The 27,199-nt window shown below is 42.1% G+C and overlaps 1 protein-coding gene across 1 annotated transcript in view; it reads right to left on the bottom strand.

Moving 5' to 3' along the window:
• Positions 1-3,263: 3,263 nt before the first annotated feature.
• ARL15 (ADP ribosylation factor like GTPase 15) overlaps positions 3,264-27,199 on the bottom strand; it is a 394,558-nt gene continuing 370,622 nt past the window's right edge. The window contains exon 5 of the mRNA XM_044231975.1: positions 3,264-6,023. Coding sequence (XP_044087910.1) covers positions 5,871-6,023 — 153 coding nt within the window. The 3' untranslated portion in view covers positions 3,264-5,870. The remainder of the gene's footprint in view (positions 6,024-27,199) is intronic.

Genomic DNA, 27,199 nt, shown 5'->3' with positions numbered 1-27,199 from the left:
ACCCTCACCCCGCGCCGCAGTACAAAAATTGTCTAGGATCATAGAAAGAATCCAACATAACCAATGTTCCAGGGATTAAAGTCCTACAGAGACAGGGGCCAAGTCTGTCCTATTTTTTCTGTGTCCCAAGCATCTAACACAGTGCCTGGTACAGAATAGGTGTCCACAAAAACATGCCAAATTAATGAGGAGATGAAACCCCTTAAAACTATTGAAACCGAAAGTTCCAAATGTGACGTTAAACCTGTAAAAAGGACAACGGTTAAGTTGACTCTTGACAAGCAGTCATCTGAAAATCCTGTCAAGATTGCTTAAGGAAAGCGTTGGGTTGATACACGCCATGTCTATAAAGTTGTAAAACAACTGGAGAAGGTCCAGAGCCGAGCCTGACTTGCTCCAGATTAGAGAGAATGACAGCCAGACTTACTGTTTGCATTCCTGTCTCTGCCTTTTGCTGAGTAGTTTCCGTTCCAACCAAATCTTCTTATTTTTAATTTACTCTGATATTTATATGTCTACTGATTTAACATCATATCGTACCAGTCTGGGCTTCAAGGTGCCCTTGACATGCATTTTTCTAACTGATCTTCACATATATTATGCACAGACCGGCCAGAAATCTTTCTTCTTGACATGAGCCTCTCAGGTGAGAATCGTGGCTTCACTTGTCTCCAGAAACAGCTTTCTTCACAGACTCCATTTAGAAACAGCTCCCCTGCCCCCTCCCCACCACCTATGTCTTCTGTAAGCTTGTCCAGACATGGAGTACATCATCAGGCCAGCCCTTCCAGTCATTCCATTGCTTGCAAAGCAATCATTTATAGGCATTTGGTGTTTTGTCTTGACATCTGTTTGATGCTGGAGCTCCAGCCTTTGTCAGAGAAGGTTGTGGCATTTTAGGCTGAATTTCACACCTACAAGGAAGGGTTGCCTGGGATGTAAGTGATCTGAGGCTTTTTTGAGACAACCATCTTGCCCACCTCCCACGAGGAAGATCCCATGAGGACACAGCGACATCAGGGAGCTGGGGAGCATGATGCTTATTAAAGGCTTATTTTCATTGTCAGTGTGTGCCCTGTCCCCATGCCCTTAAGCCAGGCTTTCCTCTCTGGGGACAAGTCTGCCAACTGACCTCCAAGTTTGGAAGGTCACGCCTGGAAAGACCCGTGCTGAAATATCTGGGTAGAATATTCTAAGAGCATCAGAATAAGAGGGAGTGACTTCTGAATGAGAAAAGGGAAAAATGGAATTAATCATTCTTTGCAGTTTACAGAAGACCCTGTCCATAGCTGTTCTCAAGTCGGTGCACGGATGTGGGAATGTCTGCCTCGGCAGCGGGTGACTGGGGGTCACGCTGGGTCCTAAGCCAGGCTGATCTTAGCAAGGCACAAAATCAATGAGTCCCTTTCCTTATTCTCCAAACAGGGTACCAGTGACCTCACAACACTGTACATGGTAAACGAGGTTACTTTAAACCACCAAGCCTGAACTATTTCCTTGTAAAAAGTCATCATTCATACAGAGTATCCCATGACAACTCCCATTAGATCGGAGGACCAAAGGGGAACATGAAAGGGTGGGGCAAGCCAAGCCCCAGAATACCACAGGTGGCCTTCCTAAACCTGCATCCAGTGACTAGAGCATGCGGAGAGCAGAGATGGATGGCAATATGGGAAGACAGTGAAAATCCAATTGAAAAGTCATGCACTTTTTCCTTCACTTCGTTCTGTAAGGAAAGAAGGATGCGAGGCAAGGCCTATGTTGGAGAGATTCTTCTTGGTGCCTTTAAAACTCTTTGGTTTCACAGAAAGTCACTTCATGAAGAGTCTGTCACAAACAGATGAACCCCCAGAATGAGAGGTCAGAATTTCTAGCTTCGATCAAACAGTAGGTGGAAGGCCAGTTTTTCGTTTAAGTCTTAATTTAAAGAGAATGGGGAAGGGGAGCAGAAACTGATACCCCATCTGAGGCTTCTGGGTCTCACACGGGATCCTTTTCATGGTCCTGTATCAGTGTGAGGGGGGTGGGGTAGGGTGCCAAAACACTAGCCCATCAGTCACCTCATGCATCCGAGTTGGAAAACATTTAACCCTGAGATACAAATCATTTAATCATGCTGAGTCAGTGGTGACCACAAGTTGTGAACTCTTGGGAGTCAGGAATTCCTAACATGATGTGATAATGCATTTCACAGCATGGACTTCAGATCTCCAGAATCCAGGGTAGGGTAAAAGCAAGGTAGGGAGTGCATCTATATTCTCCTAAAGTTTCTGCATAACAAAGACAGATCCTCCTTCCCAAATTCAATGAAAATGAGGGCTCCCAAAGGGTAGTTCCCACTCCCCCCATCCCCCTCCACATACTTTCGCTTTTCTGTTTGCACCGTTAGGTCAGAAGGTTAATGTAAATGCACTCAAAAATTATAAAGAAGATGAAGCCAGGCATGAATATGAGATTTCCACTTGAGTTTGAATATTCCATCTGGACGTTAGGCAAACCCACTTGCTTCAAAAGTCATACAGTTCTGTCCACGTTTGCCTGGATGGGTCTGAGATGCTGAGGAACTTGATACCTACTAACTGCCTACCTTGGAAATAAAACTAGGAATGCAGCTTGGATCCCAGCTTAGAAGGGAAGGGTTGCCAGCTTTCTGTGTGATCAAACGATGTGTCAGGATAATGCTGCATCTGGGACCAAACAAGAGCTGGGATTTGAATTTTGCATCTTTTTCTGTTTCTTTCTCTTCTTCCATCCATCCCTTTAGTTTTTTTTCTCACTTTTTCTCTTTTACAGAATACTCTCCTTCTTTAGAGTCGGACCTGTAAATACAAAGCATTTCCTTGAGTCACTTAAAAATCTTTACTTCCTTGGCGTTGATCACCACTGAAGGAGACAGCTCATTGCACCAGATACTCTTAGAACATTGCTTTTACGGCAGATATTAAAAGATGCTGTTTTGACTGAAAGGTGACACTTTACATTAACATCTCGACTCTGCTCACTCATTCTGAAGAACAGCTCCAGTGAAAGTAAATCGCTGGTGAAGACAAACCAACTGGAAAAGATACTAGCTCTTTTTTTTTTTTTTTTTTTTTGGTCTTTTAAGTTTTCACAATGGCCTTAAAGGAAATGTGAATTAATCATTTGTTTTGACCCAAGAGCAGCAGAACTTATTTTGAAGACTTAAACAGGCAACACAAATGTAAACAGAAATCTGGGACTCCCAAATGCTAAAAAGCTTGAAAGGAGTAAGTCCGAAAACATCAATTCTACTCAGCGTTTATTTTCATTTGAAGATAGGGGAAATCATATATAAATCACGGACAATACAAGTTCTTCTTGTCTGGCAATTGTCCACATAAATCTGTTACCCTTTAAGTATAGATACAGTTTTTTGGTTTTTTTTTTTTTAATAGAAAGACAGGGCGAGATGGCAGTTAATTAGCAACCGATAACTATAAACTACAGTAGGTACAAAGTTTCGTCATATAAATTAATTGCCATTACAAAAAGGCAACTGCTTTAGCTAAGAAGGTACAAAAACGGGTAACTTCCATAAATATAACAAGAAACTAAGTGGAGAAATACATAACAGACTGTTTTTCCTACATAATATTTGAATATGCAAACTAAGACACCTGTGGCACTTTACATGGAAGTAGGAAGAGCCGTACACACACACCACCCACCCGCCACCCACCCACACTGGCTCATCCAAGCCCCCTCCCCGCCCCCTCCCAAGTGGATTTCCACGACTAGGGTTACAAGGACAGGATGCCGCTCACTCGGAAGCAGCAAGACGGCGAGCTCCGAACTGCCAGACAAAGAAGGAGCCTTATTGACAGTTGTAAAGCATTAGGCGTCAGACAGAAACTTGTCAAAAACAGCTGTTGTTGGGTACTGATTGATAATGTTTTCATTCTGACGGCTGAGACACTGCAGACAGTCGTGGGTCTGAGAAGAAGCCCATCACTGGCGCACACATGAACACACACACACACACAGACAACGGGAAGTCATTTAACAGATGGCCTAGGAGCACTCAGCCACAGTATCTTAAAAAGACAACATTCTCCATTTAATGAACTTGCAGAGAAAGCAATGCCTAAGAATCCTTTATTTTTCACAGAAGATGAGCACAACAAAACAAAAATGCAAGCAGGGACTGTGTAACTGGTCATCGGAATAAAAGTTTTGTGCTGCTCACGGATTACGCAGTGAAAAATATTCAAGGACACTGGAGACAAGATTGAATACGAATCTTTTTGGATCCATTCCATCGGGGGCGGGGGAAGCTTAAAGAAGTGGTCCATGTTTCAAAGGTAATGATTTCATTAAAATCCACCTACAAGATGAAACCACAAAAGCTATATCTGAATGATGTATATCTTCTGGAGAATTACAAGGTATTACATCACCGTGTAATACAGTGCGAGTCTGTGGTATCTGAGAACCAGTCTGTGCTACCTAAAAATTACAAACATGTTTTTATTGCTCAGGTGAAAGGAGCAGTTTTCTAACATTTGGCCATTTTGTGTTTGAAGCGGTCAAAAATCTACAAAATGTGCCAAAGAGGATTACATCCATAAACTTCAATATCTATAGATTATTTTTGATTTAAAAAAGGTCAAAGGTGCCAAACCTTAGTAAAACTGCACATTTATCTCTACATAATTTTATCATTCCAATTAAATGAAAAAAAAAAAAAAAAAAAAAAAAAAAGAGTTCCAAAGACTGAATCTAGGCCCTAAAATGATCTGCTGCAGCCCCAGCACATTTTTTTTTAAGGGCACACTGAAACCCCTGAAAATAGAGGTTTATAATAGGAATACTGACAGACCTTTAATTACTCGTCGGAGACAATCAGCGACTCCGTTAAACTCCATTAGCACTTAATGAATGAATATCCAGATGATTCTGTCTTTGTTTTCTTTGTCAAATCCATGCCAGCTTAAACCCTAGCCAGTATAAACTATACTTCATTTGGCTCTTTAAAATTTTTATCTATTATTTAAAAAATTATCTTCTCTCTTTCAATCAGACACTTTTAAGATTTTTAGAGAAAGATACCTCTGTCATGTTGCAGCTTGACTTTATGCAGGGGACTCTTTCCATTAAAAAAATATTGGAGGACTCGATGAAACAGTCATCAGTGAGGCATACCCGCATTGTGCCTACATTCTCTCTCGTCTCAAAAACGGAGTTTCTGCACTTAAGACAGGGGAGTGAGACTTCAGATGGAATCAAGGAAATTCTGGATCTTGTCTTTAAAGTTCTTCCACGTTAATTTTATCTTGGTAGGATATTCCTCTCTGATAAGGTGATTCATTGAAGTTTTTGGTGCTCATTTTTCTCTTATAATCTATGAGGCCCATATACCAAAAAACTCAAGAATAAAATATGATAAAATAAAATAAACACTCTAAGAGATCTTGGAAACAACAGACATAAAATGAGGAGCCCCAGTCGTATAACGCTCCACCCCCAAACCCAGGGAAAAGGAGTCAAGGTTCTGAGTCTCCCTGAGTCCTTCTTAAGGGACTTGATTTCTGCGAGCCACGAATTCCATCCATTTTAACACAGAGTACAGAAGAGCTGCTTAGAACAACAGAAGGAAGAGACATGCGGCGAAGATAATTAGTGGTAAACAGAGAATAAATTCTCTCTCAGTAGTGTGTACTTGACGTTAATGCCGATGATGATTCACCTGATTTACAGAATATTCACTTTAATAGAGAGATGAGAGTCGGCGATAACTAGAGGAAAAGAGACACTGAAGCCACGAAAGTCTTGATACCAAAATAAAATTAAACTGAGAAACTAACATGATAGGTTCAAGGCCTTTGGGAACCCGTGTTCTTTGCCAAATTTCACATTCTTACAGCTTCATGGTCTTTCTCTTCTAACAAATTTATCAGCTGAGAGAAGCTGTCTTTCAGTGCCTCCATGTCGTCCAGTGAGCAGGGCTGCAGAATCCAGCGTTTCCCACGTGCAAGGGGTTCAAGTTCAAAATATTTTTTGACCTTAAGGGGGGGGAGAAGATAAATATGTTATTAGTTATATCAGAACCTCTCTAATTCCAGAAGTTTGTGAGTGACGAAATAGGGGGGATTTCAAGGAGAACGCTTATAAACTGTGATGCCTAGGACTTTCTAGAATTCCATCCACTGCTGCTGTTATAATGTGGGTCCTACGTTGTGACCCAGGACTGTTTTCTTTAGGGGTGAGTGACCTGCTTACAAACCAGGTCACCCACACACTTATCTGCATGGGAGGTGATGGAGTCTAAGAAAGAATTACATGCACCAGGGGCACCTGGGTGGCTCAGTGGGTTACGCCGCTGCCTTCGGCTCAGGTCATGATCCCAGGGTCCTGGGATGGAGTCCTACATGGGGCTCTCTGCTCAGCGGGGGGCCTGCTTCCCCCCCCCACTCTGCCTGCTTCTCTGTCTACTTGTGATCTCTGTCTGTCAAATAAACAAATAAAATCTTAAAAAAAAAAAAAAAAGAATTACATGCACTAGCACACAGGGCAGAGTACACTGCAGGCACCAGGAAGATTCGATTCCATCAAAACCACCAGCAGAGCAGCTTTTGCTACACCCCCTTGCTCACTTATTCAATTGGTGGCAAACTACAGTACGTACTGTATCAATTACTCAAAATTATTTTGACTACCAAGTGCATATTTTGACTACCAAATGCATATACGACAAAAACTGGTAGTTTAAATAATCTTTTTTCTCTCTCCCCCTTAAACTTCTAGTATCCATTTTTGAGACCCGAGAAAGCACTTTTTAGGAAAGAGGCTGGAAACTGAGTATGCGTGTGTATATGCATATTTAAACTGTTATACAGATACATAGATATACAAAGCATCCTGTTTTTTTCTCCTAGTCCTGAATTTTCAGGGAGGCAAAAATCATGACCTTTTAACTGGTATGTGAGTGGAGAATTTGCTATCTTAAGAACCTGTTTGGTAAATATTCAGTCACAAGTCATTCTTAGCACAGAGGCTAATAGGTTACTGACTAATAGTGTCCAAGATTACCAACTCAAGACCGAGAGGAAACATCAAATTGTGACATCTTCTGGAAGTACTGATGACCTCTCAAAGGGTATGATAAAACACAAAGCTTGCAAAGCTATGATCCTGCCCACACTCCGTCACATAAGAACTGAACACCGTATGTATAGCCTAGTGAGGTTTTAATAACATAAAATACAGTGAGTAGCAACACCAGAAGAACCACTGTTTGAAGACATTTTTGGTCAACAGATTTCATTAAATCCCATGTGCCAGGGCAAATTCCAAGGTCCTACCTTAGTCAATACTCGAGATCTAGGAAAAAAAAGGGTCTCAACCACATGCCATTCCCAATGTGGTTTCATTCTGCCTCTATCACGGCAAGGACCAGAGTACAGCAGAGGTACATCATCCAAAAGTGGCATTAAAATATGTGTACATTATTTTCATGTGAGCAAGAAGATAGACATAAGAAATACTAAGGCTTTATGCTAGTGTAGGAACCACAATTACGCTAACATTCTAGAGTTCAAGTGTGTCTCCAAAGTCCTTCTATAAATGTCTGCAAATTAGCAATAAATACTACTACTTAAAAAAAAAAAAAAAGCCTGTGAAAATGGAAGGGCTCTCATCAGTTGATTCTGGAAAGTAATGAAAATCTCCTTTCAGATCAGAAAGCGGATATACAACTTCTGAACAGTGTTTGCCCAAGGTATTTTATAAATCACGTTGTTAAGAGAATTCTCCCTTATGGAAAATGTAAACTCCCTTCTTTTAGTTTCTTTTCTTTAGAGCACTGAAAGCAACCCACTTCCAAGAGAAACTGAAATCTGCTTGTGCAACAACGGGCACTAGACGGGCTCTGCCCCACCAAGGGAGGCCAGCAGCCAGCAGGGGGAGAGCAGAGCTGGCAGGGGGGACAGGTGGGGACCGTGTTTAAGGCCACAGCTTGGCGGAGGAGCTGGCTGCTCTGGAGAGTATAAAATCAGAGATGTCAGGCTCCTTGCTTCTCCCACAAAGTGGGGCTTCAGAATGCACAAACAGAATCTGGTATTTGATCAATAATGCCTCCCACCAAGAGGGGATGGCACGAACGTCCAAAATCTGGTACGTGAAGAAGTTTTACCCTGGCCCATTTCATAACCTCACATCATTTTAAGTCTTGCCAATAGCAGAAGAGGACTGGTGGCAAGAAATTCAGGAATATTAGGATAAAGAGAAAGACTAACACAGTAAGTGCACGTTACCAACAATACCTTCAAACGGTTGGCTTAAAAATTCACAGAATTGATCCTGGTGGCATACTGACAGCTAATTTGAAAACAATGTTAGATTTAAGCAATCACAGAATAGAACTTGTGATATTTTACAATATGGACCAGACACAGAAAGCCAGGTTTTAAGTACCCATTAGGTTGGTCTCTAGGCAACTGAAAATACAGACTATTGCGTGGGCACACTTGGAAGATAATAATGTCTGAAGGTAGTTTCTGAAGTTGTTCCTGCTGAATATGAAACCTGAGGAGGAAATGGAAGGTTCCATTACAGGGTGGTCACCAGATAAAGGAGCCTAATGGTGTTAAGCTGACAACTATGGCTGTGTAACCCGAGATTTTCCGATCTGTAACCTAAGTAGGTATCTCCCTCACCCTTCTGTACTCCCCCAACTGGTATCCAAATGATTCCACACCATCCTTCGTTTATAACATCAACTGTAAAACTAGTCTGGCATTTTCAGTGAGTTTCAAGCACAGTGAGTGACCAGTTGTTGCTGGAACACAGCTTTTCATTACCCAGCGTTTCATGTTTCTAAAAACAAAGCAGGTAATACTAGAGAGGGGACGATGGAGACCTCATGCTCTGACTGGAACTTTTCCTATTGGGTTAACATTTTCATTTGGTTTTCTTTAATATATTTTTATTTACTTATTTGAGAGAGACAGCATGAGTGTGAGAACACATGAGAAAGTGTGGGGTCAAGGGAGGAGAGAGTGAAATCTCAGGTAGACTCTGCACCTAGTGTGGAACCCCACGTGGGGCTCGATCCCACGACCCTGAGACCAGACCTGAGACAAAACCAAGAGTCAGATGCCTAACCGACTGTGCCACCCAGGCGTACCTTTGTTTAGTTTTCTGTCAACTTGAACTTCAAATTTCACCTCCTCTGTATTATTAAGATACAAATTACAGTTACATTTGACTTGTTCACCTTATCTTTTTTTTTTTGGTCCTTTCATAATGCTGCTGTATAATTTTAAAGAACAAGGCATTTAAGTTTGACCAACATAAATCACATGTTTTGAATACTTAATCAGCCACTTAAATATGATGCCTCAATGGAAGCTGCAGGGATGAGGAGGAGGGGACTGCTTCTCCCTGGCTTCGGGAGACGGCACTTGGGGCAGTGACGTCAGAATCCAGCTGCCTGGCAACCTGTAGTCAGCTGGCTATTTTTGGGTTAACCGCCGAGAGTGGGCATTTGTTAGTGGCCATGTGTCCACCCTAGAGATGGGAAAACAAAGCTGCTGTAAGTAGCCAACTTATTTTAGCTATGCTGTCAGAGCCCTCCTTCATTCACGCCACTGTGGGGTGACGCACATGACTGCATTCTGTTGATTCCCACAACGCACTTACTGCAGAGTCCTAACGGACAACTCGGCACCATGGCTTTGCTGCTCACGTTTGTAACAGCTGTGAAATCGGGTAGGAGATGTCCTCTATGTTTCTTTCAGAAGAGAAATAATAATCCTTTCCAACTTGCAGGACCTCTAACAAGGTTATGTAATAATACCGACTTCCCTATCTTGCCCTCACTTCACGAGCAAAAATTTCTTTTTAATTCTTGCAAACCCGCTGTGACTACATTTCTGGAAGTCACGTAACTAGTTTCTAAACTGCAATAATAGGTCTTCCGTTTTAAAAGCCTGCAAATCTCCTTTTATTTATAACAATAACTGCTTGTTTTTCCTATTTTTGTTATTAAAGCATGTAAGTACTGTGTGCCCAGAGTTGGCCTCATTTTCCTTTAAACACTCTGGGGAGCAGGGGAGAGAACAGTCCAAAAGGGATGACTTAGTGTTTTTATGTGACATCGAGTTAAGTTCTAAGCTCAGATACTTATAAACAGTGCTTTGACCCACATGAATGTGTTGTAAGACATTGAAAAGGGGGTTAGTTCTTTACTCCATGGGACTGTGCTGTGCATCTTTCAGTAGGTCACCCCTAGTCCTAGTGAACTCAATGCCATTACCCTATACCAGTCACAGCAGTAACTAAAAATCCCTCCCCCATCTTATGTCCAGAATGCCAGCTGGGGTGGTACTGTAGGTATTTCTCCCCCTGTCTGGGGCAATTTAGCTTGCTTTCTCAGTGGAGATAGAAGCTGGGTATCTTTTCTGCACATTACTTCTCTAGATCCCCACCTACCCACGACACATATTCCCTCTGAGGAAAAAAACTAGCAGTTATAATGGACCTTTCTTAACTTGAGGGTGGTTGTGGTGCATTGTCATAGGGTGAAGATTAGTATGAGAAGCTTTGAACACGTGGGTCCTGAAAGTTCGCTCCCTGTAACTTCATTCATTCGACCACCACTTCCTGAACAAGCCCTGTGCCAGCGCTCCACTGGCCAATGTGTGGGGTTCCAATGCTGAGAGCAGAACACTAGAAAACAAAAACAGAGACAACAGCCAGAAGAGGAGGCTGTCCTCATCATCTGTATTAAAAGATTACAAGCCCCATTGCCCCTGGCTTTTCAGTGACCATAAAAGACGGTTTAATACCACACAGTTTACTAAAGGCTTTTTCACTCATTTATGGCACCCTGATTATACAACTGGAAGAAAAGCAATGGATTCAAATCGAGAGAGGGAGGAATATTAAATTCAAGTCAAAGTGAAAAAGAAATATCTTGGTAGAAGATTGCCCAGAGAAACTTTCGAAATAAAGGCACATTCCTTCTTCATCTCTGGCACAGGAATCAGGCTGACAATGTCAGCTCCTTCAAGGCAACAGTGATCAGTCAGCAGGTAAGACAAGATAACAGGGATGCTGGGTGAGGAACACAAGCGAAACACAGAAAGCCAACAAAGAGAGCTGTGGCTGGGGGTCTGGTAGGCAGAGCTCAGGTCAGATGCGCTATGCACCTTGCAAAAGAACCCACGACTCAGTAACCACCTTGAGCCAGTTATGGGTTTCTTGTCATTTTAAGTCCACAGCGTGTCCATCGCATGCCTGTATTTTTCCAACAACTAGATGAATAATGTTTTCTGACATAGGATCATATGGGTCTTGAACTCTTTGGTAGAACTATGGTCTACATGATACATGTACTCCAGGGCTCCAATTAATAGGCTGTTAAGAGAGCCTCAGCGCGGGCGCCTGGGTGGCTCAGTGGGTTAAGCCGCTGCCTTCGGCTCAGGTCATGATCTCAGGGTCCTGAGATCGAGGCCCGCGTCGGGCTCTCTGCTCAGCAGGGAGCCTGCTTCCTCCTCTCTCTCTGCCTGCCTCTCTGCCTGCTTGTGATCTCTCTCTGTCAAATAAATAAATAAAATCTTAAAAAAAAAAAAAAAAGAGAGAGCCTCAGCGATGAGTGAAACTTGTAGGATATTGACCGTGACTGTCCGAAAAGGAGCAGAACTTGCCTCATCCTCACCCACTCCTTACTTTCATCATTAGAGGAGATGCCCCGTTGTAGTCCCGTATCACAGTGGGGGAAACATTCGTACTGAAATGCTGGTCGTGAGCCTTCTCTTTCCGCCCCCAGGCAAGGACATCAAATTCTAGGAGCCACAAAACTGGCCAGGGTCTGAATTATTTATGCCATGGAAATCTGCAAGTGCAACAAACCAAGACTTTCTTCTTTCTAGAGAGTTGGGTGCCAAGCACTCACCGGCATGCACAGTATGTACATCTCGCCTGGGAGTATGCCAAGGGGCCTTCCAGCCTTGTGGTCTTAACTGCAGAAGCTCACGGAGCAGGCTTCGCTTGGTAACCTTCACCAAAGTCAGAGAGAACTTTGCCCACACCGTGGCTCCAGGATGGGGTCTGGAGATAAAGTGGCAGGGCATCATTAAGATTCTTCAGAGTGCATTCTTGGCAGCTTGTTCAAAGAAGGTTAGTCCAGAGAGAGCAGCACCAGCTGTTCCCCTTTTCATTGTGCTGCTTGCAGGATTTTTAAATCCTTAGAAAGGTACTAAATATGTCATTAAAGGCAGAAATAAAGCAAAACCAATTTACCATAGTCCGAAAGATACTACAACACAGAACAGATATTGTTTACTTTTTACTGTATTAAAAGGGCCAGAAAACAACACCTTGATATTAACCAAGACCACAATATTATTTTGGGAGCGCAGATCTATAATGGATGATTGGTTTCAAGATTGTTAGGTGTAACATAAAAGTGTAGTTTCGGTAAGATCGCTTCTTTCTTAAGCAAAGTGCAGCCCACCTGACTTTGGGATAATTAAAAAGCTAGATGAATGCTAGCAGGTTATGATCGGTGACTGAGCCCCACCTTTATTAGAAGTCTTCCTGCCCGATCAGAAATCTCTGAAGTGTGGCGAATGTTATATATTGTGACAATAATTATATAGAAACCCCATCTTCCACTGCACAGGAGAAGTCAGTGTGTTCCAGAAGAGCTAAATAAAATGATCCCATTGCTTTGGTGGTAGGAGCTAGAATCTGAAAAGCATTCCTGTTTTTTTGCTTAATCTGCTAACCTAGAATTACAGAACAGATTACATCTATTTTCTCTTTTTGATATACCTAGAAGGTTTGTTTTATTCACCTATCCAAAAAGCCTTGTGAATCAGACAACCACTCTGAGAGGCAGAAATGAGGTATGGATGCTTCCTGTCTTCAAGGAACAATGAAAGATACCCAGAACTCCTGCAGAGTATCACCACTACTCTGGGGATTCCACCTGGCCCTCCCGAGCCTGGAGTGATTCCCATATGTAGGTCTTTGCTCCAACTTCTGCATCCAAACTAAGGTGTTTCCCTCCACAAGTAGAAAGAATCGGCTTATAAATATTCATATTTTTAGACTCAGCTGACGTCTTCCTATCATCTCAAGGGGAAGCCTTAATGTAGAAGAAATGTTAAAAGTAGAAGGGACATTAATCACAGTAGCCACTGTTGGTTACCTCCCAGCACCCAGGCAAATAAAGTTTTACTGGAACACAGCCATGCTTACCTACTTGTCTATGGCTACTTTCATGCTTCAATCAATGAGACAAAATCTAGAATTACTGTTTAGACCTTTACAAACAAACAAACAAACAAATAAAATTGCCAATCCCCGGCTAACGCTGTTTGCAGCTTCCCACTTTGTCCAGCAGGGACACAAGCAGTGCCCTGGAGGTGTCTGGGGAGCTAGCCTCTCTTGCTAGACCAGCTCATCCCCACTCATACTGTAGGGGGCCAGAGAAGTTGGCTTTTCCAACCTCTCCAGGCTCCACTTATAATTTCAGAGGCTCTGGGTTGTGGTCTAGCAGGCAGAAGGGTCATAAAGCCATATTTTGACCCCTCTATGTTCAGCCTGGGTTTCTTTTATGTGGAGACTACCTAACAGCAGCGAGAACTAGCCAAGGCACAGGGTCCATGACCTGTCTGTTTAAAGCTTATGTTGTCCTTAAGGATGGTTCTTAGTGCAGAGCAATACTAGTTATTGTTACTTTGCAGTTTTAAAAAGGAACATACAATTTACTAAATATACTGTGTCTAAAACCCAGTTTTTCCTGAAGCTATTATATTCAATTTAAAAATCTTACCATTCTGTCTATATATCTGGTAAGTTTTAACAACACATTCAGGAAGTTGGATACAGTTTAGGTCCTTTTATAAACTTAGTTTAATTAACCACTTTTAAACATTTCAAAACTCCATTTATAAATTTAACATATTCAATCTTCTTTTTCAGCATTTAGACTGTAATAATCAAAATATCCTCAAATAGTTAAGAAGTCTTTTCTTCCCTAGCAAGAATTTGTAAGCATTTCTTCAATTAAATTTATAAATTCAATGACTCTCAAGCTCTGGTATTTCTTCTTCTTATTTTTTTAAAAAAGATTTATTTATCTGAGAGGAGGAGAGAGAGAGAGCGTGAGCAAGAGAACATGAGTGCACGTGCACAGGAGTGGGAGGGGCAGAGGGAGAGAATCTTCAAGCAGCCTCCCTGCTGGGCGTGGAGCCCCACACAGGGCTTGATCTCATGACCCACGAGATGAGGACCTGAGCTGAGGCGGAGAGTCAGTTGCTTACTGACTGAGCCACCCGGGCGCCCCCTCCTGCATTTCTATATAGGGAAATCATTTCTGAAATAATTTATACATCTTAAATTATATTTACAAAGTGACTCTACCAGGTTGACCTAAATGTAATATATACTTGAAATGAAAGTATTAATATTGTAGATTTCTAATTTTATCACTTTTATACTATTAATGTTAAATTTTCCAGGTTTAAAAAGACTTTCCCACTAAGGAAACAACTTTTCATCCCAAACAAAAAGAGTTATTCCATACGTGGTTCTCACCTCACTGAACTTGAGTTGCTTTTCAAAAAGAGTTTTTAGACTGAAACAGAATTGGAGCCACAGATGTCCAGGGCAAAATTTTGGGGGTCACTCATTGTCAGGTTAGGGTCTTTATAAGAATAGGTGCCACAACAAAAAGAACCTCCTGGCCTTTAAAGGGGATTGTTTGCTCCTGGATTTAAGTTATCATTACCTATTCCATGGGTCTACTCTCAGAAGCAGACACTCCCTCCTAAGATTCTAAAGAATCTTCTTTACTGTTTGCCTGGATTTCGCATTTCTCTAGCACACACTTTAACATCTTTTCATTTGGCTCTATAGACATTACTTTTCATTTTTTGAGCTATAATTTGCAGACTGTAAAATTCGCCCTTCTAAAAATGTACAACTTAGTGATATTTAGTATATTCAGGGACACCTGCAATTATCATGGCTATCAAACTTCAGGACATTTGCACCACTCCAGAAAGAAACTCCCCACCCATTAGCAGTCACACCCCATCTGCCCTTTCCTCCAGCCCTCGGCACTCACTAATTTACTTTCTGTCTCTAAGGATTTGCCTATTCTGGACATTTCATATAAATGGAATTATATAATACACAGCCTTTAGTACCTGGTTTCTCTCGCTTAGCATAAAGTTCTGTGTGAGTACTTCTTTTTATGGCCAAGGGATATTCTGCTGTACGGACCTAACACAATTTGTCCACTCATGTTCATCAGTTGCTAGATGTCTGGGCTGTTTCCACTTTTCGGCTATTATGAAGTCAGTTGTACAAGCCACGACTGTCTCCTTCAAACAGGCTTTATAAATAATCATTGTATAAGTTAATGAGTTAGAGGATATCAAGACTCAATGGGAATGAAGCATCTTCACAAGTCTGGGGTGAACTCTTTTCATTCAGATTTATGAGGATATCCTCGTTTCACTTGAGGAAATTCAGAGATTTGGATAATTAGTCTTAATTTTTTCATGTGTAAGAGACCTCAGTTCCTGGAAGGCACAGACGATGAAAAAAATTCTTTTGTATTCCCTGATGTACCCAGTACAATTCCAGACACAAAGAGGATACTCATTATTTTTAAACAAATGTAAAGAGCTGAAACTATAATGAAAAGGGCAACAATGTATGTACCGTATTTCATCTCAGATTAAAATGTTAGTAAAGGAAGGAAATTGAACATTGGAGAGAAGTTGCCACTCCTTTTAATTAAGCAGGCCAAGGTTTCATGCAGGAGGTGGGATTTCATGAACAGTTTCAAAACCATAGGTCTAATTGGTTTAAACTCTATTATACAAATGCCTACAGGCAGCTGCAATGGATTGTTTTGCAAACAGAAAAGTAAGCAACCCCTCATGGAAAACAGACCCACTCCAGAAATCTCAAGACCCAAAGGACACATATGTTTTGAGCTGTTCCTTTAATCTGTGTCCAAACAAAGCATCTAATTCTTATCTCAGAGAATGGAAAGCATTGACATATGCAAAAAAGAGAAGCATCGGTACACTTGTCTTTGCATGCAGGTGCAGGCCTCAGACTTTTCAATAACATCTATAACATAGTCATTAATTACACAGGCAGCCAGGTTTCAACAGCATATCATTTTCTTTTGCCCTCCTCTCTTTCCCTTCAGTAATCAATTCTATTCCACGCCTTCAAAAGGGCTTTCATTTATGGTACCAATATGTTTTGGGTGTTACACTTGATTCTGCACCTTCCACATTTGCGGTAATACTGGGTTATGATTTACCTTTATTTCAAAAAAGCAAACATTGTAAGCAGGAAGAAGATTATCTATGAAAAACTTTTTCCTGGCAATAGAATATGGCTGTTTAAACAGTTCTACCTATATGTACGAGAGCCAGTCAAGTATGTACTAGACAGGAAGGGGAGTTAATGAGTGAAAGCCCCAAACACATCAGAGACAACCAATTAGCTTGTCTGAAACACAGGCTTGTAAAGCTATCAGTAACTTATAAAATGGTCTGCTACACACGAGTAAAATGTTGTTTAAATGGCTTGCTTAACTAGATGCATTCACCATGAAATTGATTCTTTTAAGGTTATCTTTTTAAACTTAATACTCATTAACTGTGCATATGGAAATGGCTGGCTGGGTGGAAGCATGGGTAGATATCTTGGTACTGTCAAGTGCAGGCTGAAGATATGAATTCCATACTTTTTGAGGTTAGCAGGTATTGGAGAAGAAATCCCATCAATTACCAACAATTGTATCTGCCTCAGTCACTGAAAAGGATCAACACACTTAGATCATTCCTCCCCTGCCTTGTGAAATGCTTAGCTTGGGGTTGGTAGATGGGTTCCGAGGACCTTCCAGTGTTGAGAACACATGCTTTTGTGTTACAGAACTGCACCGGTTTTGACCACAGCCTGTGATTCTGCAAAATGGCATGAGAGCAAGAACACCCAGAGCCTGGTAGTTTTCAAATCCAACATTTGTCTCAACAGTGATCGGCTTTCATCCCCCAAAGACTTACTTTACTAAAACATTTGAGGTAACTTGATGTTAGCTAACACATGAATGCCAATCATGATACTATTTCCTATTCTGAGTTATCTTTTGTTGTTGTTGTTCTTTTAGAGATAGAGAGAGACCACAAGTAGGCATAGCAGCAGGCAGAAGAAGAGGGAGAAGCAGGCTCTCCGCTGAGCAGGGAGCCCGATGTGGGGCTCGATTCCAGGACTCCGGGATCATGACCTGAGCCGAAGGCAGACACTTAACTGACTGAGCCACCCAGGTGCCCCCTATTCTGAGTTATCTTAAAACACTACTGTATATTTTGGAATTTTTTCTTTCTTCTTTTTTTTTTTTTGCTGTGTCTCATATTAGCCTTTTTCTGTTATACAAGGCTCCCTGTCACAAATACACTTTAGTAAGTTGCAATCTGATCAGATAATCAGAAGAGCGAGCTTTGATTTTGACGTGACTAACTCTTCTTGCGTGCTCATTCAATGTTGGTACCCTTCATGGAACCACTATGAGCTAGTCAACTCAAGGGATTCTTTGACTTAACAAAATACTAGGAAAAAAATAACTTGCAACAATGTGTTAAAGCTGGTTAAAAGCAAAAAAAATCTGTTAAAAATAGTTTATATATTCCAGCTTATTTGGCTTTTGTAATGCACTATATGTCCCCTCTCTCAGTCTTGCAGCTGGAAGGTGTGGGGAAGGCAACAGGGGCAGTAACAAATCAAAATATGAATATATGGAACCCAAATAAACATGTTTAATACTCGCTTGTGGTACTATGGCAGCACTCTGTCCTAACAACGACAACATTTAGATGTTGGGGCGGATTCAAATTCTTGGGCCTTGAACAGGAGACAAATATGGCAAGCCACGCGTTGCTGAGCCGCCAATGGAGGGTGCCAATGGCCCTGTCCAGATGCAGAGATATTCAAGGGATGTTCCTGTCAGCAGTTTGTCCTCTGGCTCCAGCAAGGAGCCACCACCATGGAAACACGGGGAGGAAAAGGAAAAACAGCAAGGCGTGGAGGGAAGGGGGTAGGGGGGGAAAGGCAGAAAAAACTGACAGCCACCTCAGTAACACATCTGAGCAAGGGAACAGGTAACAAATGGCCTTCGGACAAACTGCCATGCTGTTAGTCACAGGGAGAGAATTTCTTTTCCTACTGGCAATACGGCCAGGAGCCTAATATCCTGGCAACTGAGAAATAATGAGCTTGGAAGAGGCTTGCAGGCAGTCTGAGAAAAGAAAAGCTGAGTGGTAATCCGTCCTGCGGAATTTTAGCCAAAAAACCCCACACAGGACTAGTTGAACTCAGAATAAAGCCCGTGAAAGACAAGTCTGGAGAACATTACAATCAGACATAAAGAGAACACCAGAAATGAAGGTTCCAAAAGCCACTGACTGGATTTAGCACAGCTCTGTTAGCGTGGCCTTGCGTCCTAGCTGTCCAACCGGGACTACTCCGCAGCATTAGTTCTTGGCGGAGGGCAAAGGTGACCATACCCCTCGGGAGACATTTGGCAATGTCTGGAGATATTTCCGGTTCAGAGTTGGGGGGCGGGGGGCACAGTGTCTGCTGCAGGTATCTTGTGGGTAATGGTCAGGGATGCTGCCAAACATCCTACAAGGCACAGGATAGCTCCCCCGCGCGCCCCACCCCCAACAAAGAACCGTCTAGCCTGAAAGGTCAATAATGCTGAGGCTGAGAAACTGTTCTGAACTGATCTTTTAAGGCAAAACCAAAGAACAAAGGTCCCCATTAATGCTTCAGTCTATGGTTTATCAGCGTGAACCATCAGGCTCCCTCGCTGAAATCAGGAGATTTAGGAACCGGATTAAGAAAGTAGACCAGGAGCTTTGTCAGGGTACAACTCTCTGTCCGCTCTTCTTGCTCAAAGCGGAAATCATTTGTTCTCGGTGGGGATGAGTCAAAACATTCAGCTGGGCTGAAACAAGTGCACCTGACAAATGGCCACCTTTCCGTCTTTCTACTGTTAACTCTGTATTCATTGTCTCAGACTCTGGGGATGCGAAGGTGAACCTAAGTCCCACTCCTCACGAGCTTACTTGGAAGAGACTGACAGGTACCAAGTAGGTGTGTCAGTGACTAAATGAAGTCAGATGGAGTAATAAGCGCAGTGAAAAATTAGAAGAAACCACGGCACTAATAACATTTGCCATTGAGGTGATCCGAAAGATGGACTGAGGGCATGATGGGAATTAAGTATCAAGGAGTGGCAGGTAAGGACAACTCTTTAGCTGGTTTCAAAACAAAATTTCATACAGTGACAACAAAGCCTCCTTCAATTCACCTCCACTTAATCACTTAGGCCTAACCGACTCTTCATGACCCGGTTCAAGATAATGATGGACGCTTCCTGCCCTATGAATGCCCACGACCTATGGGGACAAGCCCCAGATGAAGCTGGCCGCTCACCTGATGCTCACACCAGGGCACCAATCTCTGGCACGTCTGCTCACTCTGCCACAGGCTCTTTCACAATTCTCACTCAGGCAACCACACTTGTTACTACAGCAACTCATTCAATGAAATATGGCATCAACGGATGAAACAGGAAGTTGAGAAGACAATTTCTACTACTATGAAAAACTGAGTGGAATGTGTTCCAAGAACTCAATAAAGGTAAGTCATTAAAACAACTGCCGTCGAATCAGATTTAGGGGAGACAACTATCAAGAACTATCGTGTGAACTGCTTCTCCCACGTCTTTTTTTTTTTTTTTAAGATTTTATTTATTTATTTGACAGAGAGAAATCACAAGTAGATGGAGAGGCAGGCAGAGAGAGAGAGAGAGAAGCAGGCTCCCTGCTGAGCAGAGAGCCCGATGCGGGACTCGATCCCAGGACCCTGAGATCATGACCTGAGCCGAAGGCAGCAGCTCAACCCACTGAGCCACCCAGGCGCCCCTTCTCCCACGTCTTTAACTTACCACCTTATTTTATCTTATAGTGCTATTTTAAAGAAATGGGAACTGAAAATCATGGATGATGCCTGTATTTTGTGCTAAAAATATGACACAGAACTCTGATTAGTGGCCACGTACTCAGAGAAAAGGCACTGGCCCAGTATCAAAAGATTAGCACCATTTGTATGTTTTAAGTTAAATGACTTAGGGTATACATTTATTTTATGTTTTTAATGACAAGGCACTAGCCAGCTCTTTCTTCATGAACTGTTCAACTACCAGTTCAGATCAGGTCAGATAAGTGGGCTTCTAACAGTCTCCAATCCCACTTTTTATTCTGCCTGAATCGAAAGCCTTCTCAGGGGGACGTCATTAACACCTACTTCAGTCGGAAGTTGAGAGTGTTACATAAAATCATGTCCACTGTCAGAATCAATACTAGTGTCTATCACCTCAAATCCTGCTGTGAAAGAAAGCAGAGTATAAATAAAGAAAACACTCAAATCCATATTGATACCCACAACCCTGCAGTCTCAAGTAGAGAATATGCACTGTTCACATCATGGTAAAAACTGGATACTTTTTTGTTAAATACCATATCCTTTAACAAAATAAACATTACATTATTTTGAATGTATTTGTGAAATATTTTCTAAGTAGAACTTATTCCTATTTTCTAGACTCGGGAACACAAACAGAATCATACAGTACTTTTCTTAGTGGATGCCCTCGAGTTCTACTTCCCTGCACTTACAGCTCTCAAAGAACACTCTGATTTATCTTCAAGTTATTATCTGTTTCTTTATACCTTTAGCACATATCCATGAGTAAGATGGCAATTCTATCATAGTACTTAAAAATAAAAATCATATAATGCCAAGACCTGACAAATGATTGCTTGGGCTGTCTATTTTTAACTACAGTGTCAATAATAAAATAAAATGATGTCTGTAAACGGTGTTTACCTCTGTGTGTCACAGATTTATATTAGTGAATGAAGTACCTGATACCCTTGTCTTTACCGTTTAACATAAGAGCATCTAGACTTCAAAGCCCTTGAACAGGGTTTGTAAATTTTAGGTGTGAGTTCATGACATCTAATCTTTCACACAGAAAGATGTGGCCCTAGAGAAGAAAAAAAAAAAAAGGATAGGAGAAATAAATTCTTGCCTATTTGACTCCAGCTTCTCATTCAGACATACAACATGCATAACCTGTGCACTTCTTAGCAGGTTAAATACAGCACACGGTTTTCATAAAACATTCGGGGGAGCTCAAATCTCTTACAGCTGCTGAAATATTCGAATCCTGACTTCTTATAGGAAGTCACAGACACCCAGTTTGTAGTAACCCGGTCACAGGTTGAACTGCTTTTTGGTGCTATCAGAAGGGGCAAGCTGGTGTGATCAACTGTGGGGATGTCTGGAATGACCTACAGGCTGCCAGGCTTGGATCGGTAACCAGGAGCGTTGTGTTCTGGAGTGGAATTCGCCTGGTTTTGACGTGATCACTGACCCTGTGAGACACAAAGACACAGGATATTTCCTGTACAACCTGAGGAAAAAGAAGGAAATGGAACAAGTGTGAACAGTATAATGGGCAGAAGTTCTGAACAGGAGACTGGAGACAGAAGTGAATGGACTAGCTCTTCTAGGTTCTAAAGCCAAAGACTTATTTAAAGCACCGAGCGATGTAATTTCTTACCTAACACTCAAGGAGGAACTCAGAGAGTTCTCTCAATGAGCAGACCATCGTACTCTTGCAGGCAAGAATCTGGAATGGCTTGGATCACTCTCTTCATGGTTTTTAGATTCTTATGAAATATTGTAAATTAAGACTCGTATGGTTCAGGTTTAAGAAATTCATTTGCGCTGTATCATAGATGTTTAAAAATATTCCTGTATCTGCACAAAGCATTAAAAAAAAAAAACAACTCTCTGGAGAATGATGTACCCTTTGCACACCCAATATTCCCCTCCCCATTCCCTCCAACCCCCAGAATCCTTCCCATCTGCCAGCTGGGTTTCATTTTAAGAATTTCACACTGAATATAAAGTGCTATTTTGGCCATGTGGCTCCAGAAATGTGAATTTATAGTCTATTCAGATCGTACGCCAATGATTGACAGAGAGGGGATTAACCAACTGGATGCGATGAAGCTGTTGCCTCTTCCTTCAGGTTGCTTTAAGTGTCCAGGAAAGGATGGTCACCCTCGCACTGCTTCACGGAGGCTGGCAAGAAGTCGTCTCCTTAGCAGGGCACTTGTTTCTCACTTTTCTAGTCGATGGCTGCTCTACCTTGGAATTCCACTCCCCCACCCACACCCCCCTCCCCCACCCCGTGTTCCCAAATTCGAACACTAAAGCTGGCTTTCTTAGACATTCCTTGCAACAGTGTTACTCACACATAACACATATTTATAATCACTGGTCTTCAGGAATAAGAGTCAAATATTGGAAAAGTACGTGTGTGTATCTGTATCTGCTTTTTTTAGGTAAGGGCTCGCAATGCCCAAGAACTTACACATGGGGAAGACTCTCTCCATGTTTTTAGTATTTCAGAGATTGTTGGCAAGTCCTGGCCATCTAGCAATGTTTCAAATACCATCGCTATTTAAGCTTTTCCAAAAGTAGTTCTGTTTTTTCAATGGTGTTCCATCTTGTTTCACACTTACCATCCTCAAGTATTGTCCTAGGCATGAAAGTGTAACTATATATTCAGATTTTCTAAATCTTTCTTTTTGCAACTTTAGGATCATGCTGTTCCTAGGACTCCGTACACTCAATGCATAGTAAGTAACACTATAAAAGAGATGACTTCTCTGTTTAACAGATGATCAATGAAAGGATATGTAAGCGTTGAATTTCGAGAAGGCTGTGCAGAACGTATTTAGATCTGATACTGTGATACTGAAGCCAGCCTCAAAATGAATGAGCATATCCACACTTGTATTACACATACACATAAAAGTTGATGTCAGAGGGGAGGTCGACATCATCAGAATAGCACATCAGGTCCTGTTCAGAACAGGAAAGGCTGCGCTCAAGATGGGGGCTTTAGTCTCTAAGTTATTTGAGAGAGGGAACAGTGCTTTGCTGCCTTCCTTCAAGACAAAATAAACAAGAACACTACAGAAAATGGATTAGCGTTAAGGGAAAATTTCTCCTCCCTGACAGCATAATAAATACACCTCCACTAAAAGCAAAGCAAAACAAAACAAAACAAACCCCGAAACACCTACCAATCTTGCACATTTAAGTTTTAGACATATTATCTGACAGTTAAGAAAGTCATCTGAGAGGGGAGGAAGCACGGAGGGAGCCACATCACACTGGTAACCACGAATGATAACACAGGGGGTGGGGGTGGGAAGAAGGGCAGATTTTAAATTGTCCTTAATGTGCCTCTGAATTACTGGACTTGAAATGATAAGCTCCTGTAGTCTTTATACTTCAGAACATGGACAAAACCATACATATGAACAAATCAAAGAGCAGAAAGGGCAACTTTAGAAAGAAATTAAAAAGATGAAGTGACGGGGGGGTGGGAGGTTTGGTGTTCCAAATACCAGGTGGTGGGTATTATAGAGGGCACGGCTTGCATGGAGCACTGGGTGTGGTGAAAAAATAATGAATACTGTTTTTCTGAAAATAAATAAATTGGAAAAAAAAAAGATGCCTATATGTAGAGACACATAAAAGAAGGTAAGTGGCTCACAGGAGGGCTCAATAAACAGTTGCTATATGACAGTGAAACAACACTAAAAATTATCCTCATACAGTACTATCGACTTCAAGCCTATAAGCGTGCTCACTTCAGGCAGGCGGGGGGACGTTCCATGCAGACGAGACCACCACTCAGGACTAACTTTCACAACTGAAAATCTGACCCCCTCTCACCAGCCTGTGAAGTTCCTGTGTGGGTCTTGTAGTCAGCAGGACCAGAACTTCAGGTTCTGGGTGGGAAATCAGTCTGCTTCTTCATCTGACCCCCTTCAGAGAGCAGATTGTAGCCTTCCTCCACTGGATGTCTGATGCTATTTTTGAATGAACTATATAGCCTGAGGAAGGCTATCTATCAAATCTCCTCCTCAATTTTCTTTTAAGATTTTATTTATTTGACAGAGAGAGAGAGAGACAGCGAGAGAGGGAACACAAGCAGGGGGAGTGGGAGAGGGAGAAGCAGGGTCCCACTGAGCAGGGAGCCCGATTCGGGGCTTGATCCCAGGACCTGGGATCATGACCTGAGCTGAAGGCAGACGCTTAATGACTGAGCCACCCAGGTGCCCCTCTTCCTCAATTTTAATACTAGGGTCTTTATTTGATGCCGGCACAGGAAAAAGCCACACAAAATTGCAAACCACATTTACCTTAAAAGTGCTGTCAGGGGTTATTCATTAACTCATTTGGTATCTATCTTATCAAGTCTTTTGGAACTGTGGAAGACAGTTCATTCCTTTGGAAGACATAGCCTCCTCTTTTCCAATAACAAGAAATACATCACAGATCACGATTCTGCCACTTTTTTTCAGAAACTCAGTATGCTAAATATGAAACCAAATCCCAGCACTGATTTAACCCACAGGATCGATGTTCTTCCACTCTCCTCCTCTTTGTCCTGATCTCCTGCTTTAATTTTTTATTATTATTTTCATGTGAGTCACTTTAAATTGACAAATGAAAATACAGAAATATCTCCATCTGGAGTGAATAATGACACTCCGTCTCTTTGCTCGACATTATTACTTAACAGAACACACCAAGCTTCATTGAAAGTCACTGGGTCTTGAGTCATTCTTACTATTTTAGGGGTTCTTAAAAGTGCTTGTCAACACTATTACCAAGGAGTATGGGCTCCGATCTTTCAGAATCGTCTCAGTATAAGAAGCTTCAGCTGAAGTTAATTCATTTTAAGAATGGATTTCTGGTTACTACAGGAGGAAGAAATTCTTTAGTACATCAGATCCCTGACAGAAATCCAAGGGACTGTTTTACTGTATAGAACACATGATGCTTAAAATGTAATTTTTCCAATTCTTTTCTTCTCCTTTTTTAGGTAGTGCTAGTAGTGTTTACCTAGAATTCCCCACCCCCCATGGTGTTTCTGGGTGAATTCTCTGGTTTAATTCTCTGCTTTACCACTGTCCACCACTTATTATCTTCTAGGGCAGATACCGGATGTCATATGGCATTTTTAAATGCCACGTGATCAAACCTAACAACATCCTCCAAAACAATCTTCCAGGGACTGGGGTGGTGGGGTGGTGGAGTGGCAGCAGCATCTAAAATTAGCAGAAATTACCTTTAGCTACAGGACTTTGGCCAAACTCTGTGAGATAAATAAAATCTGCCTTTATTCTTCTTTTTCTACCTTCCTTTCTAGAAAATCCTTTCTGCAATCCTAGAGACCCCAGGCCTCTGTGTATCTTACTATGTGTCAGGCACTCTTTAAATAATTTTTTAAAAATAGGGGCGTCTGGGTGGCTCAGTCATTTAAGCCTCTGCCTTTGACTCCGGTCATGATCCCGGGGTCCTAGGATCGAGCCCTGCATTGGGCTTTCTGCCCAGCAGGGAGTCTGCTTCTCCCTCTCCTGCCTGCCCCTCTGCCTGCTTGCACTCTCTCTGTCAAGTAATAAATAAATTAAAACAAAATTTTTAAAAATATACTACCTCATTAACCCTTGTGTCAACCCACTGAGGGAGGTACTCTGAGGACACTGAGGCCCAGAGAGGTTAAGCAGTGTGTCTGGGCCTTGGGGGCAGGATGGGAGGGTGGTGGTCTGTAAGCACAATGCAGCAGAACTCTGCCGCCTGGAAGACAGCACCTCCGCCGACGAGGGGGTGCTGCGTGAAAGACCAGTGACCATGAAAGGAAATGCAATCCAACAGAATGTCGCTTCAGGCAGCCCAAGTAAGGCTGGGATAAGACCTGGTTATGGTGCCTCCTGACGCTCCTTAAAAATCAGTCCACATAGATAGCCACTCTTCCATATAAAGACTCTTGAGTCCCCAAGTTAACTAGCCAAACTGGGCTTACAGTCACTCCCTAAATCTATGTAGCCCTTCCCGTCGATAAGCCCTTTGCTCAAGGCATGACTTTCTCCTAGAAAGCTCTGTCTCCACGTGGGTGGTTAACTTCCTGTCAGAGTTTACTCGACTGGACTCAGAACTACAGAGGTTTAATTCTCTGCTTTACCACTTACTTGGTGTTTTGGGAAATGAGTGTAATAATTTTAATAATACCTCCGTCACAGGAAGGCCCCACTGAACTAGGTGACAGAAACACAAAGAGGAGTGTCCAGCGCTATTTCATGACCATTTCCAACACCCCTCAGATTCTGCTTTCCCTTGTGCTCAGTACCCAATTCCAATGCCTTTCTTTTGAGATTCTCCTCCTCTGAGACCCTGTAGTCCCTTGGTTTTATCATTTCAGTGGTATTTACCCTGATCACTGCAAGTATTCACATGGTCTTGAAGTGCGATTATTTATATATATGTTTATAAACAAGCCCTCCCCTGATGAAATCATAACCCCAGAGGTTTAGACTAAACAAACTTTTCTTCTTTCTCCTTATCTCCTTCTCTTCCCTTCTGCTGAGTGTTTTAATCAGTTCATTATTCATATACCCCAGAGAGTGGGTCGAACAAGGAAATGGGAGAGAAATGAGAACACACACACACTATTTATAGTTCCCTATTAGATCATTTAATTTCAATCTACCAACATTCCTGATCTCCTTCTCTAAGCAAAGCTTTCCTGGGTTGCAGGGAAGGTGGAATACGGTCCCTGTCCTCTTAGGACTTACAGTCTAGCTCAGGTGAGAAAACATGGCTCTAACTATACAACCTGAATCCCAAAACTACTTAAACCTATGTCTCGTAGTGCTGGCTCCTGCTCTAAAGACATCAGATACCAATCTTCACTTCTCAGGGCTGCTACATATCAACTCATCCATTTTAGAACCTCCATCCCCTTATCTGTTCACCTCTCTTCTTTGTTTTTTCTTTTTTTGTTTGCTTGTTTGTTTTGGGATGCCCCTTCCCCCAAGAATTGACTGCTCCCTCATCAATATATTCATTCATTCGCTGACTGGATATTTAAGGTCTTCATCTCCCCTGCTAGAGAACAAATTCTCCAGGAAGAAGACATGACTCAGGGCCCTTGGCCCAAAGCAGGCCCTGTGGCTCATGTTGGTGAATCCCACAGCCGGAG

Source organism: Neovison vison, chromosome 1 (assembly GCF_020171115.1).
Source record: "Neovison vison isolate M4711 chromosome 1, ASM_NN_V1, whole genome shotgun sequence".
Taxonomy (NCBI): domain Eukaryota; kingdom Metazoa; phylum Chordata; class Mammalia; order Carnivora; family Mustelidae; genus Neogale; species Neogale vison.
The sequence above is the reverse complement of the archived record's forward strand: the minus strand, read 5'-3'. Positions and strand labels throughout refer to the sequence as shown.